This window comes from Moschus berezovskii, chromosome 15 (genome assembly GCF_049115385.1).
Source record: "Moschus berezovskii isolate FMDL1 chromosome 15, NW_MosBer_1.0, whole genome shotgun sequence".
NCBI lineage: Eukaryota > Metazoa > Chordata > Mammalia > Artiodactyla > Moschidae > Moschus > Moschus berezovskii.
The window spans coordinates 49,993,541-50,015,674 of record NC_142474.1 but is presented as its reverse complement, the minus strand read 5'-3'; the positions used below and the strand labels follow the sequence as shown (position 1 = coordinate 50,015,674).

Here is a 22,134-nt window from a genome sequence, read left to right as displayed (position 1 = left end):
TGGGATAGAGAGCACATAATGGATACTTGCTTTTGAAAATCATCAGTTAATAACTCATATGCCTACCTCACAGTTATTTTAAAGCCCAGATGCTTTTAGTACAGTAGAATGCGTTGCAAACTGTGACATATGCCATACAACTTTCTGAATATAATCTTCATTAATCAGAATAAAACTTGGTCAATAGCACCCTAAAAAATGATCCAGCCAGTCATAAGTAAACAGTTTCTAGGGATGTAGCATATGGCATGGCAAATACAATTAACAGTGCCATAGGATATATATGAGTTCTCATTACAAGCTAAAAAATTTTTTTTCTATATCTTTGATTTTGTATCTATACAAAATGATAGATAGTCACTAAACTCTTTCTCCCTGGACTTGTCCACCCCCACAGCTACACGGGCTGGCTGCTTTTCATTACATAGATCTCTGCTCAACTATTATTAGAAACACTTTCCTAACCATTTCATATCAAATAGCAACCTCAATCTCTTCAAGTTTTTTAATTTTTTTCTTGAAGTATAGATGATTTATCATGTTGGATTAATTTCTGCTGTACAGCAAAGTGACTCAGTCATACACACATATACTCTTTTCATATTCTTTTCCATTATAGTTTATCATGGGACACTGAATATAGTTCCCTGTGCTATACACTAGAACTTGGCTGTTTACTCACTCTCTACATACAGTAGTTTGTATGTGTTAACTCCAAACTCCTGGTTCTTCTCTTCCCTTCCTCCTCCCCCTTGGCAACCACAAGTCTGTTCTCCATGTCTGTGCCAATGTCTTCTGTTTGATTAGAAGCATGCCTTGGGTCCTAAAATAATGAAGTACAGCATGGGGACTTCCATGGTGGTCCAGTGGTTAAGAATCAGCCTTGCAATGCAAGGGAACTAAGATCCCATATGCCATGGAGCAACTAAGCCCTTGTGCTGTAACTGCTGAGCCTGTGTGCTCTGGGGCCCTCGCGACACAACTAGGGAGTCCCTGAGCTGCAAAGAAAGATTCTGAATGAGGCAATGAAGATACCAAGTGCCACAACTAAGACCTGACACAACTGGAAAAAAAAAATTTTGCAGCACCGATCTGGCAAATTCATGGGCACCCGAAAATGTGGAACGTAACAGAAGTTAGGGACCAACTTTCCCACCGTGGAACCCTGCAGGTGCCCAAGAGAGGCCCAGACTCGGATGAAAAGATACATCATTTCATAAAAGTGCAAAATGTATTTCGGAGGCCCAGCAGGTACTGTTTTTTTAAGATGTAATAAACAGTGGAAACAGTGTCAGACTATTTTTTTGGGCTCCAAAATCACTGCAGATGCTGATCACAGCCATGAAATTAAAAGACGCTTACTCCTTGGAAGGAAAGTTATGACCAACCTAGATAGTATATTAAAAAGCAGAGACATTACTTTGCTAACCATGGTCCGTATAGTCAAGGCTATGGTTTTTCCCGTGGTCATGTATGGATGTGAGAGTTGGACTGTGAAGAAGCCTGATCACCGAAGAACTGATGCTTTTGAACTGTGGTGCTGGAGAAGACTCTTGAGAGTCCCTTGGACTGCAAGGAGATCCAACCAATCCATTCTAAAGGAGATCAATCCTGGGTGTTCATTGGATGGACTGATGCTAAAGCTGAAACTCCAATACTTTGGCCACCTCATGTGACGAGTTGACTCACTGGAAAAGACTCTGATGCTGGGAAGGATTGGGGGTGGGAGGAGACGGGAATGACAGAGAATGAGATGGCTGGATGGCATCACCGACTCAATGGACATGAGTTTGAGTGAACTCCGGGAGTTGGTGATGGACAGGGAGGCCTGGTGTGCTGTGATTCATGGGGTCGCAAAGAATCGGACACGACTGAGCGACTGAACTGAACAGTAGGTGAGCATTTTAAAACATGAAAAAAATAAAGAGATCACATCTGGATAGTGGCAATGAAACCCTGGGTTCTTTTGTATTTTTTAAATCTTGCATGGATAATGTTGTTTTATGTCCCTTAACATTGTGCTTAACTATTTTTAATAATTAAGACTTGGTTAAAAAATTAACAGTGGGAAGGGTTAATTTCATATGAACATAATGAGTTCCATAGATGATACTACCAGCCTATGAGAGCTAAGTGAGGCCCTTGCAAAGTCAAGAATCAACGCTGGTGCCCAGAGATACAGCAGTGATGGAAACCTTTTCTCTCTTGACAGGGGGCATGGTTATACATTTCCCCTCAATTTAAACATATATCACCGCTGGGACAGAGAAGAGACTTGCGGTTGCCAACAGGGAGGTGGGGGAGGGAAGGATTGGGAGTTTGGCATCAGCAAAAGCAAACTATTATATATAGAGAGTGGATAAACAACAAGGTCCTACTATATAGCACAGGGAACTATATTCAACATCCTGAGATAAACCATAATGAAGAAGAATGTGTATATATATGTGTGTGTGTGTATAACGAATCACTGTTTTACAGCAGAAACTAACAGAACATTATAAATCAACTCTACTTCAATAAAATTTTTTAAAAAGCCTCACTGTTGGATCATGGAGTAAAGGCTTCTCTTTTGGGGGCAGGATCAAGATAAACATGTGAGATAACCCCGTTATCCCAGTTTCCCTCAGGGCTAATCTCAGCGCTGAAGGCCTAAATGCTGCAAGGTTGGCTGAAAAAGAGTGAAAGGTATGTGCAGATGGACCGGAGGGTCAGAGGGAACGGCTGAGTCTGAGGAAGGGACTGGAGGGATCTTCCAAGGGGATCAAGCTTCCCCTTTCCAGATGGATATGGGTTTCCGTGTCTCCTACTTGACTTCTAATGAAGTAACCAAACAAAGTAAGGTAGGAACTCAACTGCCTTGGTTGTGGGACCAGCCTAGAATCAGTCTTTTGGGGCTGGAGACTGAGGTCGAAAGGCCCCTAGAGCAGCCAGCGACTTTTTGGTTCATGTTTCACAATCCCCACTCACAGCTCAACGGTATTTACAAGCACATGGACTCAAGACCATGTACAAGGATTCCAAGCCCAGACAAAGTGGAAAGAGCCCTGAAGTATAAACAAGGGCTGCTCCAAGCATACTCTGCTGATTGGGGTCACTGGTCCACAGTGAGATAAAAGGCTTGGAACAAAATGTAAGTGATGGTCTCTGAGCCTGCTGTGTAGTTCAGTGATCCCTTCTTCCCATCACAACTTTCTTGAGGAAGGAAAAGACCCATGGCCTACATTCCTTGCAAGTCCCTTATATGTTGGGGGGCTGATACAGAGTTTGCAGATTGGCTATTTTCAAGCAGCACTGCTATCGTTTCTTGGCACTTCATGAAGACATGGAAAACAGCAGAATATTCACTCAGAAATAACTGATGGAGACCCTTGGTATGTGTTAGAAGAGGGGAAGGAGCTGGGAAAAATGACTGAGATACGGTATCTATTCTTCCTGCAAGACTTCTACAAAAGTAATGCTATCACTGAGATCATCCTTACCAATCTTATGGATTGGCTTACTATCAGATTCATGGCGCCGTAATTGGGGAAACCCTGACAAAACTGCTAACATCCTTATCTGGGTGTGTCAGCTTTGTTGTAGGATACTGGGCATCTGGATGTCTCTCTTCCTGAGACATGAAGCACAGGGGAAGCTGCATTTGTGAGACACCTCACTTGGTACATGAGGTCTTTCTCCCCTTTCCCCCTTTTGGCAGAAACATCATCAAGAAGTCAAACAGGTAAACTTAGGACTCTCTGTGGCAAGTCAAGTTTCAGCTTTATAAACATATTGGGTAAAGGACAATCTGATAAAGAGAAGAACAGACTGGTTTGGGAGTCCAGCAGCACAGAATGTGTAAGAGACTCCAAAAATGACTCTGGTTTCTATTAAGATAGGGAGAAAGTTATACAAACTTGCAAAGGGCAGATGCGAAGGTGGACTCTCTGAAAGTATTCTCATTGGTCAAGAGCTCAGCGAGAATGAGACCCCCATTCTCTGACCACTGGAGAACACAAGCGGACTAGGGCTACCTGTGTTACTGACAATTCACATTCATTAATGTCCTCCAAGATTGGACTAGCCATCTTGGCAGTCATATAAAGAACTTATTGTCAACTAAAACTCCTAGGTCTGCTTCACATGAACTGCTATTAAATCAAGTTTCTCCAATCCTGAATTTATACGCTGATTTTTTTCCCCCTTCTAAATACAGGACTTTCTTTCTTAAATTTCATCTTGTTAGTTTCCTACCATTATTCCAGGTACAGGTGCTCTCTTGCCTCCATGCTCCTGTAATCTCTTCCTTCTTTCTCTCTCTCCCCCATCCCCTCTAATCTCTTCTCTCTCAATCTTTCCCTCTTCCTTTTCTTTTTTCTTTTTTTTTCCTATCATCAAATCTATTTACAGTCCCTCCTCCAGAAATTGGTATCTCCCAGATCACCTGATGAAATGCCAAACAGGACCAAGTTAAGAACCAAGGCCAGTGTGGAACCAAGACTTCATCAGCTCATATGTAGGTAACTGCAGCCACCTCTAGTGGCCTCCCTGACTGGAATCAATTCTCCTTCAGCCAAATCCCCCACACTCCTCCAGAGTATTCTTTCTTAAGTACATAACCAAGCATCCTTGCTTTCAAATCCTTTGGGCACTTCCCATTGTACTGTCCATCAGGAGAAGGCCAGATTCCTTGTCATAAGTTGCCCCATGGTTTGCCACCACCTGACTATCTCAACTCATCCCATCCCCTTCCTTCTAGGTCACCTGCAGCAGCCACCTCTCCATGTCTAGCAAACTCACCAAATCCTTAAGGACTTACTTCAACTACGATCACTTCTCCAAGGAGGAAAGATGAACAATTTATCTTGATATTCCCAGGGCGCCCAACTTTGGGCTCTATAATCTTATTTACCCACTGTATTGTGGTTAACTCACACACTTAAAAAAAAATAACATGCCCACCCAGAAACACAGTGCCTGGCACAAGATAGCTTTCTTGAATGAATAGCTAAACTACTTCAGAGCTTTAATTAACCCATAAATCAAGGCCTCTGAGGTTTGGATGGATGGACAGATGCCTACTGAGTTTGAGTTTCCCCCCACCCTGACTACAGGTTTTTAAATACCTTATGTAAATCCACATAAACTTTTTCTATAATATCCCCAATTTTATATCCTAAAGTTTCTAGCCTTCAAAGGGCAAAACAGCTAACTCTTTTTTCTGCTATGATGGAAAACAGAACTGACATTAATAACAAGAGCAATGTGTCATGGAAAGAACTCTGATGGATTCAGAGACCTTGAATGACTGGCCAGATCATGGACTCAGCTATATGGTCCTAATCCAGTTACTTGAAGTCTTTCATCTTCAGGGCTTTTCATGTATAAAATAGAGTTTTAAACTAAATAATCTCCCAGGTTATTTCTGGTTTTAAGAATTTAACATTCTTTAACACAGTATCTATTCTGTGGGGTCCTGGGGTGAGCCAGCTCTCTATTGGGAAGTCGCTACCTCCCCAGGAGAGGGCTATAGGGTTACCTGTGAAAGAGATGGTGACCTTGAGTATAAGAATACTTTTTTTCTTTATGATGTGGCAACTGGAGAATCATATCACCAGAAAATAAGAACTCACCCTAAGTTGTCATGGAAAGGAGTTGCTCTGGGTTTGCATCCCTAAGTATCCAATAAAATGACATGCTTTGACTCCTCATAACCCCTAAGAGTTAATGGACGAAAAAGTGATTCCTGCCACCAAAATGAAGTCAAATCCAGCGCAGTAAAATTGGTTTCACCCTGTGGGTGTCTAGCTCTAATTATATAACAGCTCCTAATTATAAAACATGATTCAGCTTAAGAAGAATAGCTATTAACACCAGCATCTCATTCAAATTAACAGTTTATTTGCTGAAAGTTGCTTGTTTGGAAAAGCTGCTAATGATTGCTTTGCACATTCGCATGGGTGTATGAATGTGCAAAGCCCCAAGCACACAGGCAAAATATTGTATTTTTAAATCTATCAGACATTTGAATTTTTAGGACATACAAGCTAGTATTTTGGGTGACATCATCTTATTTTGTTCAGTGGATAGAAATGGACACTTCACAGTGAAAACAGAATAAAATGAAAAAAAAAAAATGGCAATGAGTTAACTGTAAAAACAGCCCAAAGCTAGAAGAGCAAGACAAGAGTGATGTCTGGGGAGACAGGAACTGAAGGTGAAAGCAATCCTGTGCCAATATAAGCACAGACACGTGAGAAGTACCCAGAGGTCTCTTTAGGGAGTAGAGCCTCAGAGGTCTCTGTTCCCACGACATTCTGCCCCAGTGTAGACACTGTGTTAGGAAACTTCCTGCTGTGGCAGAGACAGAAGCTGACCCAGCAATGCCAATGGTCAAGAGGCAGTTGTCTCGCTCAGCATCTTGCCAATTAACTAAAATAATAAGCTCCAGGCTCTGGAGATGGTTTTTAGATGCAAACCTCTCACTGGGAGATGCGCAAACGATCAGAAATAAAGGATAAAAAGCTATGTGCACCCTAATATTCATAGCAGCACTATTCACTATAGTCAAGACATGGAAACAGCCTAAGTGTCCATCAACAGATGATAGATAAAGAAAATGTCATGTGTACATACACAATGGAATATTCCTCAACCATAAAAAAGAATGAAATATCGCCATTTGCAGCAACAGGGATGGACCTAGAGAGATTATAATACTAAGTGAAGTACATCATAAAGACAATTACCATAAGGCACCACTTATATGTGGAATCTAAATTATGATACAAATAAACATATCTATGAAACAGGAAGAGACTCATAGAGAACACACTTGTGGTTGTCAAGGGGGAAAGGTGGGGGAGAGATGGATTGGGAGTTTGGGATTAGCAGATGCAGACGATTATATACAAAATGGATAAACATCAAGGTCCTACAGTATAGCACAGGGAACTATTCAATATTCTTGATAAAACCATAATGGAAAAGAACATGGAAAAGACTTTAGTATACAGCAGAAATTAACTATACAAATAAAATTTAAAACAAAACAAAACCTTTTATTTATTTATTTATTTAGGCTGCAGCACACGGCTTGTGGGCTCTTAGTTCCCTGATCAGGGATTGAACCTTGGCTCCTGGCAGTGAAAGAACAGAATCCTAACCATTGAACCATCAGGGAATTCCCAAAACAAAACAGTTTTGAATTAAAACAGAAAAAGAAAAAAAGAAAGGGTAAGACTGCATCATAATCCTGCTCGCTTCCTGGATGGCCAGAGTCTGCATGTCACAGTGTAGCAGAAATGGGTCATTCTGGAGGGGGCCCTGGCCTACTGTGTGGCCAGTGCACAGCTCTGAGGAAGCCCCGTTCAAACCATCATTCACCAATGGTGGCCACCCCAATCAAAGGTCAGCATCAGCGCTGTGTGAAACCCCCACCATTGTTTTTCTGGCCATGAATGATAGTTTGCTAAGTGGGAAAAGGAGTGGTGGGGATCCTAGTAGAGTAATAATAATAATAAAACCCTAAGGGTTCTCTAGAGCAGATCACCACTAGAAAATCAGGTGTGCTTCTCTTCTTTCCAGTTTCTGCAGGGAAATATACATGCTCAGGAGAAGGGCAGGTGTGGGACTTGGAGCGGGGTTTCTGCATTCACAAAATTAACCCAGATGGTGCACTTTATCGTTTGTGACATTAAGAGATGCACCAAATAGCAAATTGACAAGAGCTTTGGATTCAAGATTTCTAATGGAGCTCAGACTTAAAAATTCTGAATAATACAGAGGCTCCCAATCCCTTGGAATTTTATTCTAAAATTCATAGTGGCCAAATTAACAAAGAATGGTTCATTTCAGTTATACCACTTATTTGGAAAACACAATTCCTGAAATTCTAAATTTACAGAATTTGGCAGGACAAGGGAATGGTGGTTGGCATGTGATTTATTCTCTATTACCAATATAGCATATATAGAGATAACTATGTAAAATATAGTGTGTGTATGTGTGTGTGTGTGTATATATATATTGTTCTGTTACTATGTATGTTCTTAATTTGCTACCGAACAATATTTTCATATGAATTCCTGGACAACTGACAGGATTTCTGAACTAAAGACTATTACTATCATACATACACACATATATACAACACGCATACATACACATACATACATATCTTCTCCATCATATAAATGGATCATTGTGAAAGTCACTCAGTCACGTCTGACTCTTTGGGACCCCATGGACTGTACAGTCCATGGAATTCTCTAGGCCAGAATACCAGAGTGGGTAGCCTTTCCCTTCTCCAGGAGAGTTTTTCCAACCCAGGGATCGAACCCAGGTCTCCTGCATTGCAGGCAGATTCTTTACCAGCTGAGCCACAAGGGAAGCCCAAGAATACTGGAGTGGGTAGACTATCCCTTCTCCAGGGGATCTTCCCAACCCAGGAATTGAATAGGAGTCTCCTGCATCGCAGGTGGATTCTTTACCAACTGAGCTGTTAAAATAAACTTATCACTCAGCTAAATATTGCCCTAAAAACTGTTACTGACCTTATAATGCTTAAAAACAGTATAGTACAAGAACTAATGATTATTCTGTTTGTACATATATTTGCATTAGTATATATGAGGACATATAAAAAACTATGCATTCAATATCTGGCTCACATTTGAACTTTTTGGACACTGTGTGAAGTCTTTGGATGTTATTTTCATGAGTGATGTAGTCCTATTTAATTAATGAAACAAACAACAGCCTCTTCCTAGCGAGCACAAAATGAAATGATGGAGCAGGAGTGACAATTCAGAGATAAATAATCCCCAAACCACCTAATTCAGAGATTTACAGGGATGAAAGAGTAAAGAATAACAGTGAGAAAAAGATTCCATTTCAGTGATAGGACAAATCCAGTATGCTATTCAATTGTTTTGCCATTTGTAGGTATTTTTCTGGTCATTTCTTAATCTTCTAAACTTCTCCATCACGTATTTCCAGGTCAGATACCATCTTATTTTCACTTACAGTTACTGGGTCACCAAGAGTTCCTTGTTGTTTTAATTCACAAAGTATTTTTTGTCTCTCTTCTCCCCGAATGGAAGTCAGACAACAATGACTCCCTGACACCTGAATTTCTGGGCTCTAGAGAAAGGACTACCAGCAGAAAGTTAATCCACTTAAACCCATCTTTAAAAGCTGAACAAATGAAGTCACTGTAGACTAAATCCCAATGCTATTTTAACATCATACCTGTCACACACTACTGTCCTTGCTTTTTAATGTAAACACATCTCTGATCTTTTCCTTCTCTGTATGAAATGATTTGTGTTTCTTGGCCTGCAAATTTGTATGTCTTGAGTGGCTTCAAAAAATAAGGCATGTGCTTCCTTGAAAACTCCTTTACAATTTCTTCATTTTTTAAGCCTTTCTTCTGTGAAAGAAAGGCACTGTCAAGCAGGGCTAGGTGTATGAACACTCCCAGGTAACGTGCCTCGTCAAATAACCAGGAGGTGACTTCCCTGGTGGTCCAGTAGTTACCTGGAATACTCTGCACAGTTTTTATTATTATAACTGCTTCAAAAATCTTGTTGAGAACTGATGATATGTGATGTAGATGGTTAACCCAGACACCACAATGATAAACAGTTTTCATGATACGGCAATCAAAAATTGGATTCCTTGTTATTTTTTAAACCATGTAACCACACAACTCAAACTTTCTTTCTAATTTGTGATGTTAGGTTCCTTTGTCCTGCTCACATAGCTCACCAAGAGTTTGCTTTGATAGAGTATAACTAACCCAAGAACATTGTTTTTACTAGGCTTCCCTGATAGCTCAGCTGGTAAAGAATCTGCCAGCAATGCGGGAGACCTGGGTTCGATCCCTGGGTTGGGAAGATATCCTGGAGGAGGGAAAGGCTACCCACTCCAGTATTCTGGCCTGGAGAATTCCACGGACTACAAGAATAGCCTACAAGAATATGACCATAACATATGTTTCAAAATATGAGACAATAAGTCCCTAAACTTTGAGCAGTTAAGTCTGAAGGATGAACAAAGGCCCTCAAAATACAATCAGGATCCATACTATTGAATTCTCTTAGAAGCTGCAGCTGCTAAGTCGCTTCAGTCGTGTGCGACTCCATAGATGGCAGCCCACCAGGTTCCCCCGTCCCTGGGATTCTCCAGGCAAAAATACTGGAGTGGGTTGCCATTTCCTTCTCTAATGCAGGAAAGTGAAAAGTGAAAGTGAAGTCCTCAGTTGTGTCCAACTCTTAGTGACTCCATGGACTGCAGCCCACCAGGCTCCTCCGTCCATGAGATTTTCCAGGCAAGAGTACTGGAGTGGGTTACCATTGCCTTCTCCTCTCTTAGGAGCTAATATCTCTAAATATTCTAGTGTAGATGGTCAAGCCAGTAGCGGCTGGTCTCGGAGTCAATACACTTCAATAACTGAAATAGTCTGTTTTAGATGTAAAACTGCCATGTGAAGATGGCCGTATTTATTTTGTCCCAATGTGGAATAAACAGCAGCATTTTCCATCATGTTTTCTTTTTTTTTTTTCTAGAATAAATTTGCCTGATCTCAGGTTCTTATCCCCCTCAATTCACCTGCAAAGCTAATGTTTATTTGAACTGAAAAATACATTTAGGAGTCTCCCTAGACAATTAGCCTAAACCATGAAGTAGGGGATATATGTAAATTGCATTCTAATTGTTCAGCACACTTTTTAGATTTAAATATCTAAACTGAACTCAAATTTAAACCTTAGATATTTAAATTGAGGAAGAAACATATATCCTCTTCAGGCATCTGACTTTCTGATTTTATCCATTCTCTGATTTTTATTCGCTGACTCTGTGACGCAGCAATTTCTCCTACTGGTGGATCTTTTCAATGATGTGCTTTGATACACAGCAGTATCCTTAGCATGCTGATATACTTGTGTAACATATATTACAGTCATATTCATTGTATATTGGGCATACTTCACATAACCTAAACTGAGACCCAGTGGAAACTGGTTATGGTGCCCTTCCACTTTGTGGTTTTAAATGACAGCAGCAGAAACAATGGCTCCAAAGTCTTGGGTATGATCACAGGAAAACGAAGGAAAAGATACTTGATAAAGGCAGGTGAGAAATAGAAGAAAGATCTTGAAAATGTGTCGCCAAAACACCTGTTCAGTTTATTTTTTAAAAAAAGAACATACCAAGAACTAAATTGATAAATTTAAGACTGGGAAGCTTCCTGCTTTGGTAGAACCTGTGTTGACATTGTGAAAATGAAAAAAAACATCAATATCATTATTTCTGTAGTTAGTCCAGAACTTTTTGCAGAGCGCTGAGGACCCCAAATCTCAGACATAGAAGCGGCAGAGGGGATGTAGGTGATGGTGGGTCAACACTTACCTGGCTCGAGCCTCTGCAGGGAGTGGCAGGTCACAGGTGGAGTGGCTTGGGGAGGCCGGCTGCCCAGGCGATGGACTGGGCAGGCTGTGTACTGGCTTTGGGGACCTTGGCACTTCACCGAGGGCAGAGTCTCGCCCGGAGAACGAAAAGGAGGAGGAGACCTCCCCTGCAGGGGGCAGGTCTCGGGCCAGCCCGGTGGCACTGGGCTCTTGACCGCGTCTTTGGTTTTCTGCGTTGAGCAGCACCTCTGTGTCAGAAACACCGTCGCTCCGGTGCAGGCCATAGTCCTTGGACTCAGCTACGCAGGTCCTGAGCCCCGAGAGCTCAGTCCTGGAGTAGGATGAGCCAGAGTCTCTGCTGGACTCAGCCGATCGCTCGCTTCTTCCCCCCCTTTTCTCTGCAGCCTCGGGGTCCTTTCTGGACCTGCTATATCGAGATGGAGTTTCGGAGTCCGCTTCCGGATCCAGGGTGAGCCCATACTTTTCTGCCAGCTGCCGTCTTCTCTCTGCTTTGTACCTGGCGATTCTTTCGGCTTTGGACTCGAGGCTCTGGGTGTCCATGATGCCTGAACTGTAGGGGGAGTCAGCATGGATGCCTGAGGTTTCTGTGCACTGTTTGGATCGAGTCTGCTTTTCTAGTGAAGAATCTGAAGTTTCTTCTTCTTCATTTGATCGACCTACAAGAAGATCATATACACAGAATTCAATCAAAGACATGCATTGATTCTACTCTGTTCTGTATACAACACACTGAGCGGCCAGGATGTGAAGAACAAATTTCTCACCTCCTTGAGGTTGCCTACAATGATTTACCTGGGAGGCTGAAGAAGTCTGAGGTCTGCAGGGAAATACATTAAGGGCTGAGATGCTCTGTGCGCCACACAAGCCATGTCAGGCATGGCCTCAGCTTAAAGCTCAATCTTGACAGCCTTCACTGCTGCTCAGTGTCATTTCTCCTTAATTCATGTACTTTTCTGCTTTTGAGTTTAATATTTCATGTGTGAGGCCAGAGGATGTGTTCAGAGAAAGGATAACATATATTTGAACTGCTGTAATTTGACAAGTGACAGATTTTGGTTTCTCAGGATCTGATAGTAACTATGATAATAATGGGCCTTGTCAATATCCGCCAGGTAGAGGTGGCGTTCTTTGTTAACAGAAGTGGCTTTTTCCAATTATACTATGCATGTGTGATGTAGAAAAGATCTACAATGAAAACACTGGAAAGTTAGTCCCCAAGTCACCAATAAGCACTAATCTATAATCATCAGTAATAAATAAATGCATAATTTGCTAAACTTTTCTATATACTCTTTCTAGTCTTAGTGATTTTTTTTTCTATATAACTCATATTTTATATAAACTTAGAGGCCTGGCATGCTGTAATTCATGGGGTCGCGGAGAGTCGGACACGACTGAGCGACTGAACTGAATGTTCTACATAAAACATTTCCCCACTTGCAAATCTTATTTTGAAGATATCATTTTTTAAGGCTTTATAATATTCTATCCAACAGGCATTTTAAAATCAGTTTAAGCAGTATCATATTTCTAGGCATTTAAGTTGATTCTAACTTTTAATCCATCTTATTTGCTGATTACAATTACAAAAGATAGTTGTGTAAAAGTAGAACTCCTTTATCAGTAAGTTCCTCATTTTAAGTTACTTGCTATATTGTCAAATTAATTTCTATAAAGTTTGCATCAATTTACAGTGAAACCTGAAATTTATTTTCTCTCACAAACACTGCTAATTAAAAAACATCACCTTTGAAAATATGAAAAAGAATGTGTATATATGTATAACTGAATCACTTTGCTGTATAGCAGAAATTACCTCAACACTGTAAATTAGCTATATTTCAATAAAAAATAGAGATAAGGAAGCATGCTTGTAATATATAAAACTTTAAATGAGAATATCAAATAATCATATAATTTATTATCTATCTGTATCTGTTGTACTTCATTTTACACCTCTTTTTTGGATTTATATAAATAGTTCCATATTTCTAAAAATGTTTGTCATGATGTCATGTTTCTTCAAAAAATTAAAAATTGCCCTAGATTACCAGGAAAAAGAGGATGCGTGCATTTTTCAGTTATTTAGCAGCGATTTTATTATCTTTTTCTCCTCTAGAATATCTGGTCAAGCTTGTAGCTCTATATTCTTTTGATTCATAGTGTCACTTTAATCAATTTATGTAAGATTATATAGTTCTTTATATTTTTCATGAATATTTCCAAACTTTATTTTTTGTGAAGTCTGTTGAAGATTGTCTTTGAAGCACAGATGTTCATCATGTAGTCAAATCAATTGACCTGGTCATTGGTGATTTCTACCACTATTTCTGTGTTTTGAAAGTCCATTTCCATTCAACTGGACCTAAATATTCATTTTTGTGTCCATAGTCTTAATTATTCTCTTATAATCAATGATGTGAGTCACTGAATCTTATTTTTGTGTTGAGCAGGAAGTGAGGATGGGACACTGTCTCTCCCCACTGCCATCCCATTTTTCCCAAGACAAGTTTGTTAAATAATTCTTCCTGACTAACATGATGCTTATGTGATCATATGATAGATTTTATATACAATAGGATTTATTTATGGCCATACATTTTGGTACTTTGGCTGTTCTTGATTCTTCATGTGTGTAATGAGAAAAAAAGAAATCTTAGTTCTCTAGTTTTCTGGCCACAGAAAACCAGAAACTGTAGAGACAAGCAAACTGATCACATTATGATGGGAGACTAGCAACTCCCTCTGAAGAAGAAACTAGAAGACGCTGGCTATTAAAAGCAGTAGCACAGAGCAGCAGAAGCTGGGATGCAGACAGGAAGAGCAGCACCATATATGCCATCCTCTCCTAAGGTCACATGGGATATCTGATGCTCATACCGACATCTGAGAAACCACAGAAAAACTGAGTCATGTTTGACATGCTATTTAACAAGAAATGAACATACAATGCATTTAAAATTACACCTATTCAAATAATTTAAAGAGGGTATTTGTTGCATAAACAGAGTGAGACCCCTAAGCATCTGAGGTCCAGCTTTGCCCGTCAAGTTCCCCGCTGCGAGCAGCTTGGCCCTGTGCTGGGCATCAGGGCATTCTGTTTAAACCTATTATATATAAGAGATGGCTGTCTTATTCAGTCCTTTCCCAAACAAACCTGAGGATCTCTGACAGCTGGGACCCTAAGGAGATGGAGAGAAAGAGCCAGTACCTGCCGCTGGTGGGGCCCAGGCTGGTGTGGGAGAGAAATGATTGGTCATCAATTACTCAACAGTGGGGTCCTGTCTTGTTGTGACAGCATGGACCACACCTGGGAGGCATGGTGGAGCTGACGTGGGTGTTGCTGCCGGTTTTAACAAACACATATCTTAAAAAACATTACAATCTGCACAGTTCACTTGTTGCAACATCTCCTTTTCCAGGAGTGCCGGAAAGAAAACGCTGATGATAGGGAATTCCTGGTGGTCCAGGGGTTGAGAACCAGCCTGCCAATACAGGGGACATGGGTTCGATCCCTGGTCCAGGCACTAAGATTCCACGTGCTGTGGGGCCACTACGCCCATGTGTCACAACTACTGAGCCCGCACGCCTTGAGCCTGTGCTCCACAACAGCAGAAGCCACTGCAAAGAGAAGCCAGCCCACAGAAACTAGAGTGGACCCCGCTCACCACAATTAGGGAGAACCCAAGAAGCCACATAGACCCAGCACAGCCAAAAATAAAGTTAAAAAAAATTTTTTTTTTAAACAAAGGTTGATGAGAGGCCTGCCGGCCACAAGCTCACCGATGTGCGGGCTGGCCGGGTCTGTGGCACGCATGTATCTGGGCGTGTCCTCCTCCAGCAGGCGATGAGTCACCAAGCCCGTGCAGCTCTGCAAGAGGATGGGCTGCGTGTCGGTTTCAATTCCTTCTAAGCGCCGGGCAATTCTTTCTTTTCTGTGCGAGACACCAACAGAGGCAGAGTGAGTCGGGGCATCGGTTCTCCGGGAACGCTGGTAACTGCTCGGCAAACTCTTCTACTTCTCCACGAGGTACAATGAACATCTTACCTTTTCATTTCTAAAAATTCTTTCCTCTTTGGTTCAAAGATTTTTCTTAATTCTGAAACTAAAAGAAGACAAAAAAGAAGAAGATGATCCGGTATTTAGTTGTCATGCATTCATTTTATTCACTCATTCACACAACATCTATCTTTGGAACTCTGTTTACGGCTCCATCGCAACAGTGATGTACAAAACGGACATAGTTCTTGCAGGCCGTGTAATAATAGGGGAGGTAGGTGCCAAATGAGACATGTACACAGACACAAACACACACTCACACGTACATGTCACAGGTTGGTCTAAGAAGTAACACCATGAGAACAAGAGATAGAAAAAAGAAGTGAGCTTTATTTCACCCAGGAGCACCAGGGGAGGCCTCACCAGTTTCTCTTTAGGTTTTTCTCAAGTCAGCAGAAAGCTCACTCTCTGGTTTTTAGTTTTATATAGTATTTTAGACTTTCCATCCTTCAAAACTTCAAACATTTGCAAAAGCAGAGACTGGCGGACTGTAAGTACCACGTGCCACCAGCAAGTTATACCACACAAGAGCTCACAGCGGTCTGGCGTCACCCATCACTGAACCTGTAAAGATTTGCAACCTCCTTCCTGCTTGGGTTTCTAAGGTTACATAATGTCATACACCTTCTCCAACTTCAGTTTCGATTAACCTGGTTCCTGGGCCTCCCCTTTCCAAGCTTTCACTAGGAGGAAATGCTAACACGTTTCCTTGCTGGAATTTAGGTGGATGGTAGAAAGGTGATGATCCTCACTCCCCTGGGCAACACTGGATGATCAGACAAACATTTTGCTGATCTTGGGAGGGCCTCATGTAACACTGACCACAAGGATATTTTACTGAGAGGCCACAGAGTGGTTTCTGTGGAAATGGCCAAATTTGGTCGAGAAATTCTTCTTGCCTCCTCCTCAATCCCGTGAATTCACAAGGGCTCCTCTGAGCTTTTCCTGCTGATGTCCCAGGAAGAGAGGAACGGTGATAGGCCCGGGGCCCATGAAACATCTTCAAGGCTGAGTCAAAGCAGAAGCTCAAAGGATGGGATATAAATGCTTGGGATTTAATTAGCAACTGCTTCAATTTCCACTTGAAAATTGGAACCTCAATTTCCATTTTTTTAAGTGGCTGTTTTTATTTTTGGCCACATTTCGTGGCCAGCAAGAACTTAGTTCCCTGATCAGGGATTGAACCTATGCCCTTAGCATTGAAAGCATGGAGTACTAACCATAGGACTGCCAGGAAATTCCCTAAGTGTTTCTTTTTAGGAAGGAGTCAAAACCATACATGTGTGTGCACACATAACTTTTATATTGTCCTTTGTTGTGTTCAGAGATACCAGCCATGTTTTTATTTATTATTTTTAAATGACAGCTACCTCAACAGTGGGCTGCACTGACATTTTAACAAGGACAGTTGGCTCCACAGGTATCTCTGTCACCAGTGGGCTTCCCGGGAGAAGCTAAGAGCAAATGCTCGCAAGTAGAAGATCAGGGTCCAGTGACAACGGTACCTCCTGCCTTTGGAGGAGGTGTGGCTTATCACTGCGTCCCAGTTAACAAATGAGCTCTCATGAGATGGTGATGATAAAACTATCATGGCTGGTAGCACAGATTCTGGAGATACTTTCAAGGGTAAGTATCAACGAATTATTTAAAACCCAAAGTGGATAACGGAGCTCTGTTTTTCATAAAACTTCTCCAGAAACAGTTAACACCAAATTCCAAGGACTCTGGGAGGTTTGTCTTAAACCTGTGCCCCAACCCATAACTGAGAAATGGAGCATATGAAGAGAGTCTGAGTGGTACAATGACATGTTGCCTTTTCTCCTGAATTATTTCAGCTAGGTAGATTACAGTCTGAAAGTGTGTGTACATGCTCAGTTATGTCCAACTCTCTGCAACCCCGTGAACTATATAGCCTGTAAGGCTCCTCTGTCCATGGGGTTTCCCAGGCAAGAATACTGGAGTGGGCTGCCATTTTCCTCTGCAGGGGACCTTCCCAACCCACAGATGGACCCCAGGTCTCCTGCCTTGACAGGCAGATTCTTTACCACTGAACTACCTGGGAAGCCAAATGTGCATATCCCCCTTTCCAATTCATATGTTAAAATTCTAACCCCCAAAGTGATGGTATTAGGAGGCGGGACCCTAGGGAGGGATTAGGCCCCAGCCTCATGAATGGGACTGGCCCTTTAATAAAGAAGCTCCACAGAGCTCCCAAGGGATTCCCTGGTGGCTCAGACAGTAAAGAGTCTACCTGTGATGCAGGAAACCCGGGTTCATCCCTGGGTTGGGAAGATTCCCTGGAGAAGGAAAGGGTGACCGACTCCAGTATTCTTGCCTGGAGAATTCCACAGACAGAGGAGCTAGAGGGCTACAGTCCATGGGGATGCAAAAAGTTGGCCACAACTGACACTTTCACCACTTTTCCACAGAGCTCCCAAGCCCCATCCACCACATGAGGATGCCATGAGAAGCTGGCAGCCTGCAACTAGCAAGAGGGCACTCACCAGAACCTGACCTTGCTGGTGCCCTGATCTTGGACTTCTAGCCCCCAGAACAGTGAGCAATAAATTTCTGCTGTTTATAAACCATCTGAATGGAGTAAGCCAGAACAAGCATAAAATAAGAATGCAGTGCATTCGGAGAGGCACACAATGTCCACTCTGAAAAATTAAGTTGACTTTTCTGGTCCTCATTTGTGACTGAAAATCATTTTTATCTCATTAAAACTTGAACATTTTCTAAAGAAGTTGTACACCTGAGAACATTTAAAGAAAATCCAGCAGTAGAGTGAAAAAGATAAGCAACACGCTCCCTCTTGACATTATTTCCCATAATCTGGAAGGAAAGGTCAACTCATGGGGCGTTGACACCAGGTAACATAATTACTATAGTATATCTATTCTTCAGATAACGCTTAGGTTGTATAAAAGAGAATGACTTCTTATTTGTCTATGTATGTTTCTGGTTGTTATTTTGTTTCTTTTATTTTGCTGGTTTAAAAAAATTTTTTATTTACGTACAGTTGATACACGAGGTCGTGTTAACGTCTGCTGTACAGCGAACATACACATATATTCTTTTTTTATATCCTTTTCCATTATAGTTTATCACAGGATATTGAATAGAGTTCCCTGGGCTATACAGTAGGACCTTGTTGTTTATCCATCCTATATATAACAGTTTGCATCTGCTAATCCCCAAAGTCCAGTCCTTCCCTCCCCTTCACCTCCTCCCCCTTGGTAACCAGAAGTCTGTTTTCTATGTTCATGAATCTGTTTCTGTTTCGTAGGTTAGTTCATTTGTGCCATGTTTAAGATTCCACGTACAAGTATCATGTGGTATTTGTCTTTCTCTTTCCGACTTACTTCACTTAGTATGATAATCTCTAGTTGCATTGAATGATGTTTTATTTGAATTGCTAATGCAATTCCAAAGGAAAAAACCTTCAGATGAGCACTTGTAGTACTCCCCACCCCCACTGAATTTTGGTCAGGTATATTCTAAAGCACTGGAAAATTAAAAAGCTAGTACTAAGAAAGCATGGAAGTTGCCCCTACTGTGGAAACACGTGGTCACTTCATGTCTTTTGCAGAGTCCACAGACTGCTCTATCACTGCTCCATCTTCTGTCAGCCCTGAACATAGTTTATTATTATTTATGATCTCCCAAAAGGTTTCCTTCCTTTAAAATTTTTGTATAATTCAGTCTCAGGGAAAAATTAAGACATTTTTCATTTGTAAACATTTGTTACTATAGTTATTTTTACCCCCCTTTTCTATCTCCATATGTACATTTACATGTAAATATATATGAAAATATGCATATATTTATGTGTATATACACATGGATATAGGGCTTCCCAGGTGGTACTAGTGGTAAAGAACCTGCCTGTCAACAATGCAGGAGATAAATTGGATCCCTGGGTTGAGAAGACCCCCTGGAGAAGGGAATGGCAATCCACTCCAGTATTCTTGCCCGGAAAATCCCATGAACAGAGGAGCCTGGTGGGCTACAGTCCATGTGGTTGCAAAGAGTCGGACACGACTGAGCACTGTGAGCATGAATGCACACACATTCTCATACTCACATATTAATTTTTCTGAACCATTTAAGAGTAAGTTGCAGCCTGATGCTCCTTTTAACTCTAAATCCTTCAATGTCTCTTTCCTAAAAAGGTATTTTGAAAAATTAGACTTAAAAGCCATAATTCAATTGATGGTATGCTGTGTCATATGTATATAACTAACACATGGTACAGAAAATAGCAATATTCGTCATCATAAATCCAGGTAGAAACTAGCACAGCTGGTCTAATTTCTGTTGCAATAAATTTTCAAGTGCACTGAGAGTTGTATGTACACTAAATTATCCCTTGCTAAGATGCCTGTGATTTTAGTCTGCTGTCCTTGTCTAAGAAATATGGATTCTATGACTCTATTTCTTCAGCAACTTCTGACGGGACTTGCATTGGTCATTTTCCAAGTAAGGCAATTTAAGAGGATTTGACATCAGGGGCTATAATACTTTATAAAACAATTTAATTGCCTCATATACTTTGTAATAATATAGCAATATGAAGGATAATTTGGTCTGTTAGGTGCTTTTCTTGGGAATCATGGTTTCTTCAATTAGCTCTGAGAACAGGCTTTCTGGTAAAGTTATTGTTGATTTCAGTCCCCCAAGTCTGAATACAGTAGAATCTTCCAAAGAAATATAAGTAGTGGGGGGACTGCCAAGAATAGCTCTCCCCCTGCCTGCATTTGAAACCACAGGCCAGGTCCAGAATATTCTGAATGCTGATCTTTCTTCCCCAGGAGTAATCCAATTTAACTTTTACACTTGGATGGCAGCCACTAATACAAAGACCAGCAGCTTTAAAATAAAATCATTAAAAACCTAGAGGAAACAGGGGGAGGTGTGATGGCTATCAGAAGGGTTTTTGGGGGGATAATGAAAATGTTCTAAAATTGACTCTGCTAATCGATGCACAACTCTGTGAAGCTACCAAAAGCCGCCAAACTGTCTACTTAAAATGGATAATTGTATAGTATAGGAATTATATCTCGATGAAGCTGTTAAAAAAAAAGTAGAGTCATATATTTTTCCATTTCATAACTCCTAAATGGAAAATCTATTTTAATAGGATAAGCTTTACACTGGTAAATGGTTTTAATCCCTTGATTACTTGTTTATGATACAGGGGCAAAGGAAGTTCCTTAGAGAAAAATCAAAGATCATTTAAAAGCTCAATTTCACACAAGCAAAAATCCCATCACTAAATGAACAGGAAGAAGCTTCTGTAAACTTATAAACCAACATGAAACTCCATGACATTAAAACTCATAATCAATTCCTATTTTTAACCTGCTGTTACCAAGAACTGACAGAACACTGAATACATCTGTTAAGGTGGAGAAATAAAAAGACCTCAGGTAATACCTGAGGTCTTTCCAAATGTGTCTGACCAAATTCATAAAGAGTAAAGACTGTGAAATAAATCTATGGAAATTAAGATGAAATTCAGGGGAGGAGGGACCCTAATGCTTAAGAAGCATGTCTGAAAAACCTTGTTAATTTAGAAACATAAATCTGGTGAGTACATAAAGTTAATCATCTTTGATTAGGGAAAATCATGATTTTTAATGATCAATTATGATAATGTCTAATAAAACTGCTTAATAAGTTTATACATTTTAAAATTGTTATATGTAGAACTCTGAGTGATTGAGCTTTGAGGAATCTAGCATCTCACATTGTTCTTAATTTTTCTGATCTTCTTCTTATTTATTATTCACTAAGAGAAGGAAAGAGGGGACAGAGAGGAAGAGGAAATCTTTATGTAACTTTCCATAATCAGTCAAATCTAAACCACTGCTAATATCAGTTTGTTCATTCCTGCTCTTTGTTTTGATCACCTTCATAGATTTTTACATTTGGCTTGGGCTTCCCTGGTGACTCAGATGATAAAGAATCAGCCTGCAATGCAGAAGATTTGGGTTTGATTCCTGGGTCAGGAAGATCTCCTGGAGAAGGGAATAGCTACTATCCACTCCAGTGGAGTCTCTTGCCTGGAGAATCCCATGGACAGAGGAGCCTGGCAAGCTATATAGTCAATGGGGTCGCAAAGAGTCGGCCACGACTGAGCGACTGACGCTTTCAGTTTCACTCAGATTAAATTGAGTTTGTCTTCTGAAAGAGTCTTACAAATTGGAAGGACTTTTCCATTTCACACCTGGGGTTCCAGGTGGGAACCCCGCACATAGGTATCCTACTCTTGACTTGAACAGTTAATGAGATCACAAAGCAATGACTTTCACTTCCAGGTACCAAGAACTATCAGAATTTTCTTCCTCATATGAACTCTCTCCTGCCTCCTTGTAATTCTACACATTCTTCTTATTTTGAACCTCTGCAGCAAAACAGAACAAGACTCTGTTTCAGTTGACAGTTTTGTTAAACACTTAAAAATTGAAAAATGTCCCTTCTTGAAGTTGTCACCACCAGGCCAAACCCCTGGGGTCCTTCTTCAAGCATCCATCCTCATCAACCTGTGTCCAGGAGTACAACTGGTTCAGTTCCTCAGGATGCACACAAATTTGTCAGTGGGACTTTTAAAATTGATTTTTTTTCTGTTAAGAGAATATTTTTTCTGGTCTA

General features: G+C 40.9%; 1 protein-coding gene across 11 annotated transcripts in view; it reads right to left on the bottom strand.

The window, feature by feature from the left end:
• The window catches only part of SVIL (supervillin), a 278,811-nt gene that overhangs the window by 87,059 nt on the left and 169,618 nt on the right, over positions 1-22,134 (bottom strand). For all 11 annotated transcript variants that reach the window (XM_055429928.2, XM_055429919.2, XM_055429937.2 and 8 more), the window contains 3 exons: positions 15,466-15,523; positions 15,201-15,352; positions 11,398-12,073 (listed from right to left, as the gene is read on the bottom strand). In XM_055429928.2, the coding sequence (XP_055285903.2) occupies positions 11,398-12,073; positions 15,201-15,352; positions 15,466-15,473 (836 nt within the window). In that variant the 5' untranslated portion in view covers positions 15,474-15,523. The remainder of the gene's footprint in view (positions 1-11,397; positions 12,074-15,200; positions 15,353-15,465; positions 15,524-22,134) is intronic.